Genomic DNA, 6,804 nt, shown 5'->3' with positions numbered 1-6,804 from the left:
TCTTTCCGGACGGGGGACTGTGGGTTGGGAAAAGTGCTCAGGTGTGTAACCCTCTCCCCACCAGCCACATTTTTCCGGTGGGGAAGGTGGACAAGAGTTAAGGTAAAAGGATTTGAAAGCACCTTTCACATTGCAGGCGACAGGCATTGCGGGGAACAGGGGACTCCCTTTTCTCCCTCTATTTGGCTTAGATTTTTTTACAACGTGAAGAGACGGTCACGGTGAAAGGACTCCATGGGCACATTTAGGGAGGGGGCTGGGTAGGTGGCCATCCACCCTCTCTCTTTTTATTTTTACTTTTTACCGAATAGGGTGGGGAAACTAGGCCCACGTGAGCCCTAAGGGCACGCCCGCTTGTGAGTGCGCGCGCGCGCGTCCCCGCACGCGAGGGCACCCCGGGTGCTTGATTGGACGCCTGTTTACACCTGACTGCCCAGCCCTCGGGGGTCCGGTGCTTTCTGGAGAGTGTTTGGGAAGCTGTGCGTTTCGGGGGGGCGGGTGGCGGAGATTCCCCTCTCCCATGATCCCCCGCGGCTGGACTGGGACCTCGGCACGGTCCGCTGGGAGTGGAGGCGAGCCCGAGTCCGGAGCGCGCGAGTGTGATCCGCTCGCCGCGCCCGCCCGGCTCCGCCCCCCGCAGCCGGCTCCGCCCCTCTCCCCTGGCTCGGCGGGCGCCGGCACCGCCCCTCGCTCCCAGCATGCCGTGCGGCAGCGGCAGCGCGGCGGGCGGAGCCGGGAGGCGGGGAAGCCGTGGCTGTGTGAGCGTGAGCAGCCGCCGCCACCGCCTCCTCCTCGTCGTCCTCTTCCTCCTGGGTCCCGGCGTCGCTGGCCGTGCTCGGCCCTGGAAGAAACGTCGCCTCCCCTTCCTCCGCCTCCCCCTCGCGGCGCTGCTCCCGCCTCCTCGTCCTGCGCTGCGGGCTCAGGCGGAACCCGGAACGGCCGTCCGCCTCCCCCGCCCTCCGCCTCCTCCTCCTCCTCCTTCTTCTTCTCTTCGGCTTCCTCCTCAGCCCCAGGCGGGAGCGGAGTGTCGGCGGCGGTCGGTTCGGGCGGCGACTCGCGCTTCTTTGGGCGGCGGCGCTTGGCCATGTCGTGTCGGGGAAGGTAATGAGCCGCAGAGCCCCGGGGTCTCGGCTGAGCAGCGGCGGCGGCGGCGGCACCAAGTACCCACGGAGCTGGAATGACTGGCAACCCAGGTGGGTGAGCCGGCGCCTAGCCCGCCGCCCGGACCTCTGGGCCCCGCCTGGGGCGGGCAGAGGCCTAGGGCCCTCCGGCTGGGAGGCGCGGCCTAGGCCCTCCACCCCTCAAGAACCGAGCGCTGCTTCCTGGGTCCCCTCCCGCCCCTGCTGGGGGAGGAAGGCCGCTGGGAGGCGAGGCCTAAATGTCCCCCCCCACTCCTGCATTTCAGCCCCGGGGCTGGAGCTGACCTGGGGCGCCCAGCGAAGGCACTGGCCTCGGAGTTGGGTCAAGGAGGGTGAAGGAAGGGGCATGGTGGTGGTGGTGGTGGGGGGACTTTCTGGTTACCACCAAGTTGGAATTTGAGTTGGGTGATCCTGGGAGTCCAGGACCCTCTCTGTTACCCACCCACTTCCTTGGTCCCTTACACTCTCAGTACCCACGTAAAAGAGCTCCTTAACTGTGATCCCTTCTGTGAACCCCCCACGTGTTAATATTTCAGAAAACAAACCCCCCCGCACACTCCAAGGCTTTACTCTGACTTTAGGCAAGGCAGTTGTGGGTCATGAAATGAGATTGTGACTGTTAATGAGAGCTGACCCGCTCTGGTCCTAGAAAATGAAGTTTTTCCCAAGTGCAGGGGCAGTTACCCTGGTGGAGAGCAGTTCATACTTAAGACTTTTTGAGCAGGCACGAAGAGAGGAGTAGAGAATTTCCTCTTGCACGGAGGGCATTTGAGCTCACACTGCTTTGGGGCCTCTTTGGAATTCAATGTATTAGGAGCATCAGCATTTTTTATATACAGTTTTTGTGTCTTTCTGATTAATCATGGGGTACCTGTGTCTAATATAGGACTGTACCTAGAAGAACTCCCTCAATGTGTGTAAGGTTTTAGGGTTAGTTGATTCATGGAGTTTTCATACTTTGAAGTGCACTTGAATTAGGATTGTCCTGAAACTGGCCAAATCAGTGTTAAAACACTTTGGGAGGACTTGCTTCCCCGTGGTTACGTGTAACTTCAGCAGTATTGGAAATAATAATTTGGTAAGATGTTAGAATGTAATGTTTTAAGACTTGATGGAAAAGTCTTTTGGTACACCTGTTATTCTTTTTAATATGTCTTCCCAAATCCTGTGTCTGTTGAGAACATTTGTGTCTAAAAGTTAATGCCTGACTCTTTGAGATGCTAAATAGTTTAAAAAAATTGTGTGAAAAATACAGTTTTACCACTTAGGGTTTGTGAGTGCTTTAAGTACTGTCAACTGACTAGTTTAAGTCAATTTATAGTATTTAAATTCAGTTATCTGTAATTGACTTCTTAGTTTTGTACTTTCATTGAAATGTGTGAAGTTGTTCCCCCCACCCCCCCCATCTAATAAATTAGATGATTAAGTGAGCTTGAATTTGATGTTTGACAGTCTAGGATGGTAGATTTCCCATTATTGTTTCAGTAGTCAGTATTTCAGTATTGTGGTCAGCATATATAAAATATAAAAGAGTATCTCTTTAGAGGACTAAATAAAGTGCTCCTCACAGATAGTCTTAGAGCTTTTGGAAAAGAATAAATTGTAGCTTGTAATTCTGAATAAATGGAGAAGCAGAGTTGCAGCCACCTGCTGGGATCACTTGACTTCATTTGACAGATATGAAGCAGAATGGCTTATATATTTATGGAATGTGTACATGGATTATTAATATTATCCATATTTTCTTCTTTCACCTGTTCTGTTTCTTGGCTGTGTTTGGTGTGTTTGTTGGGGGAGATTGTAAACTTTCTTTGAAGTTAGGCTCTGTAACAAAGTCTCAGAACTCAATACCTAGGTAGAGGATATTCTGAGATGTAGTTGGTTACACCCAGTAACAGTGGGTTCGGATGTTGGAAATACCTGACTTTTTTTTTTTTTTTTTTTGTAAAAGAGGGAACAGAGAATTATGGACAGTACCCCATAGCAGAACTTGGTTTATTTGTGGGGATGCCATAGTTTTGTTAAATAGTAAAGAACCTTGTTTGCCAAGTCATAAATTTTCATAAGTTAAATTTGTGGTGGGTTATTCTGTCTCCTGTTCAGAAAGGTGACAGATTCCAGTTAACTGACAGAATAGAGGGCCTCACCTTCCTCTGTGTTTAAACGGAGATTTATTTTTCTAAACATCTTCAAATGCAGGCAGATTGCTTACGATTCATGTGAATCGGTTTGGTTTTTAAAAAAATGATTTGCCTTTCTATACCATTACTTCCCTGATTTTGTTTTTCTTAGGTTTAGACTTTTGAACAAGTAGGATTTAAAAACACATTTCTTGGGGTGCCTGGGTGGCTCAGTCGGTTGGGCATCTGACTGGTTCAAGGCATGATCTCATGGTTTGTCGGTTGGGCCCTGCATCGGGCTCTGTGCTGACAGCTCAGAGCCTGCAGCCTGTTTCGGGTTCTGTGTCTCCCTCTCTTTCTGCCCCTCCCCTTCGCGCTCGTGTTCTCTCTCTCTCTCTCTCTCTCTCGCTTCAAAAATAAACGTTTAAAAAAATTTTTTTTAAAAAGCAAGTCTTATTGGTTTCTTTTAGTGTTAGTCAGTCTGGAAACCTACTGTTGAGTCGGTCATGACCACACGTGATACTTCACGCATTCTGACAGGAAGTGTTCCAGGTGGCTGAATAGACTAATGTCATACAGCTTGCAGCAGAGCAAGCCCATCTTTGCTAGAAGCATACCTTTAGCAGAGCAGAAAGCACTTGTACAGCACTGGTTGATAGTCTCCCTTTTCATTCACTATACTCTCAATTAAGATTTAAGAATGATTAGGCAAAAAAAAAAAAAAAGAATGATTAGGCAAATGAGTAGTTTTATCATTGCCACTAGCCAAAGTATGTCCTTTTCTTGACTTTGTTTTGGAATATAATCTAACAGTTGTACTAATCAAGATAGAGATCAGAATGACTTGTTTTAAAAATTAAATGTATAATTATTATACATTTTAATATTCCAAAATGACACGACTAATTTGACACTGGAGTCCAACATAAATTAGTTCAACAAACAAGAGCAAGTATTCAGGTCAAGAGAAAACAAGATTTTACTTCTGTACTTTGGAATCTTTGGACTTTATTTAACAGATTTATATTGGGTATCTTACAGTGCCCAAACTTGTCATCTTTCTACAATTCTATAACGATGAACCTGTATTAAAAATAGTTTCCATTTTTGGTAGAATGTAGACAGATTAAAGTTCTCAAAAGTCCAAGTGTCTTTATTCTCCATTGTCACAGACCAAAAAGTAGGAAGAGTTCCCTGAAGATAGAAAAGTCAGGAACTAGTATGTCTGGCATTGTGAGAAGCTGGATATTTGAAACTGGGGTTGACTATTTATTTTCTAATGTTTATTTATTTTTAAGAGATTGTGGAAGCCAGGGGCAGAGAGAGAGAGGGAGACAGAGGATCCAAAACAGGCTCTGTGCTGAGAGCACAGAGCCCCATGTGGGGCTTGAACTCGCCCAAGCACGAGATCCCGAGTTGAAGTCCGAGGCTTAAACAATTGGGCCACTCAGGTGCTTCTGTCTGTTTAGCTTTTTATGAGTCTGTGTACTGTTTGATGTCCATATAGTGAATACACTTATACAGTGAAATACATAAAGGAAAAAATTAAGTGGAGTTATGTATTTTATAACTACAAGTAGAACTTTAATTTAATAGGATGTAATGATTACCAGTTCTGTACTGCAGATTTTCAAGAACACTATGGAGGTTTATTAGATAACTGTGAATGGGTATTTAATTTGTAGGGAAAGTTTGTTTTTTCCATTATAAAATAAAACATATGCTTTATGAAACATTTGGCAATTAGATCTTTAAATTGAACCTTTTGTCCCCACTTCTGTTTTGGTTCCTTTTTGAGTTGGGAGTATAACTGGAGCACATTTTAGTGACAGGAGATTATGTAATACTCTTATTCAATGAAAATATTTGATTTTAGAAAATATTGATCCTTTAGGGATTTTTATGACTAATAGAGCTACTATCTTTAAGGAGGTTATAGGTTAATAGAGGAGAAAAGACTTTGAAATGGTGAAGTATTATATAATTTTGATTTAATTTTTTGTGTAATTAATAGGGTTTAAAACCTGGAGAGTCAGAGGATGTATAGCTGTATGGATGAGTAGGGGCAGTGGGGCCATTAAATTGCTTTGTATTATTTTGACAGTAAATGGGTGGGGTTTCAAAAAAGAAAGTAAGAAAGTGACAAAATACATGTTGTCCTTGGTAAAAAAAAAAAAAAATTTCCAGTTTGATTAGAAGGATGGGTACTTTTGAGGAGTGGTACAGATAAAAGAGCTCAAGAGCTATAGTGGAGCTATATTTGAACCAGAGCTTAAAGAGACTGCTAAGGACCTCAATATTTTGTTTATAAATCATTATTTAAATTCATACAGAAGTATTCAGCCCCAAATGTGGGAATTTCCATAAGCAAAATCCCTCCATGTGTTTTCTGGTATTGATAGAGTATGATCACTACAGTGATACTTTTTATCTGCTTACACTTCACTTTAGGTTAGGACATTTACATGGAATGATCATACACAGAAAGTGGAGTGTGGTCTATGGTGTCTTTTGTGGACACTTCTCACAATCTTTTTTTCCTCCCCTGTATTCTGGTGACTTACTCCCCCTGGAACTGGCAGCCTGTATCTCCTCCTCTGCTTTACCCATTTTGCCCGTTCCCCCCGCTGCTCTCCTCTGGCAGCCATCAGTTTGTTACCTGTTTTTATGGGTCTGTTTCTGCTTTTCGTTTGTTGGTTTATTTGAATTCTCACAACTTGTAAATTTAGGATTTCTTGCCTTTACTGCGCGTATAGTAGACACTTGCTTACTTGCCTTTCTTATTCTAATCACCTGAAATAAATCTCTGGGGCTCTTTTCAGTGGACCTCCCTTTATGGATTCACACAAGCAGTCATTTGTTTGGTATCTCTTCATATTATTATTTTGGTTACCTATCTTTGGCTATTTTAAAGTTTTCTCAGAATCTATTTTATTTTCGGGACTGCAAGATAAAACATATCCCCTTTTGTGTAGAGGCGTAACAGTAAAGATTACAACATTTTGTGGTTTAATCTCTATATGAAATACTCGGGGCGCCTTGGTGGCTTAGTCGGTTAAGCGTCTGACTTTCGCTTGGGTCATGATCTCACAGTTCATGGGTTCGAGCCCCGTGTCGGGCTCCGTGCTGACTGCCAGCTCAGAGCCTGGAGCCTGTTTCAGAGTCTGTGACTCCCTCTCTCTCTGACCCTCCCCTGCTCACGCTGTCTCTTTCTCTCTCTCCTAGAAATAAATAAAACATTAAAAAAAAATTTCTATATGAAATACTCAAGCTTATTACATTTTAATTTTTTAAATGTAGAGTGTAACCTATTCCTGTTGAGAGATTTGTTTTTATAGTGTTAGTTTTCCTCCATTTATATTAGTTGACTGAATGTACTTCTCTTGAATACTTTTTTGTACTGAACTGTTACTTATTTCAGATGAAATTTAGTTAATGTATAAACCTTAAGTTCAGTGAATTTTGACAGAATGTATACACCTAGGTAACCATGACCCCACTTAGGATACAGATACACATTGACTTTTCAGGTGGATTATACTCCA

The 6,804-nt window shown here is 44.3% G+C and overlaps 1 protein-coding gene across 2 annotated transcripts in view; it reads left to right on the top strand.

Annotated features, from left to right (window-relative positions):
• Positions 1-920: 920 nt before the first annotated feature.
• The window catches only part of SMG1 (SMG1 nonsense mediated mRNA decay associated PI3K related kinase), a 100,882-nt gene continuing 94,998 nt past the window's right edge, over positions 921-6,804 (top strand). The window contains exon 1 of one of the 2 annotated variants that reach the window (XM_039255910.1): positions 921-1,193. In XM_039255910.1, coding sequence (XP_039111841.1) covers positions 1,105-1,193 — 89 coding nt within the window. In that variant the 5' untranslated portion in view covers positions 921-1,104. The remainder of the gene's footprint in view (positions 1,194-6,804) is intronic. The other variant, XM_039255909.1, reaches the window with a different exon arrangement.

This window comes from Hyaena hyaena, unplaced genomic scaffold, assembly GCF_003009895.1.
Source record: "Hyaena hyaena isolate Hyena2069 unplaced genomic scaffold, ASM300989v1 scaffold_550, whole genome shotgun sequence".
NCBI classification, from domain to species: domain Eukaryota; kingdom Metazoa; phylum Chordata; class Mammalia; order Carnivora; family Hyaenidae; genus Hyaena; species Hyaena hyaena.
Note: the sequence above shows the minus strand (reverse complement) of the source record. Positions and strands in the feature narration are given on the sequence as shown.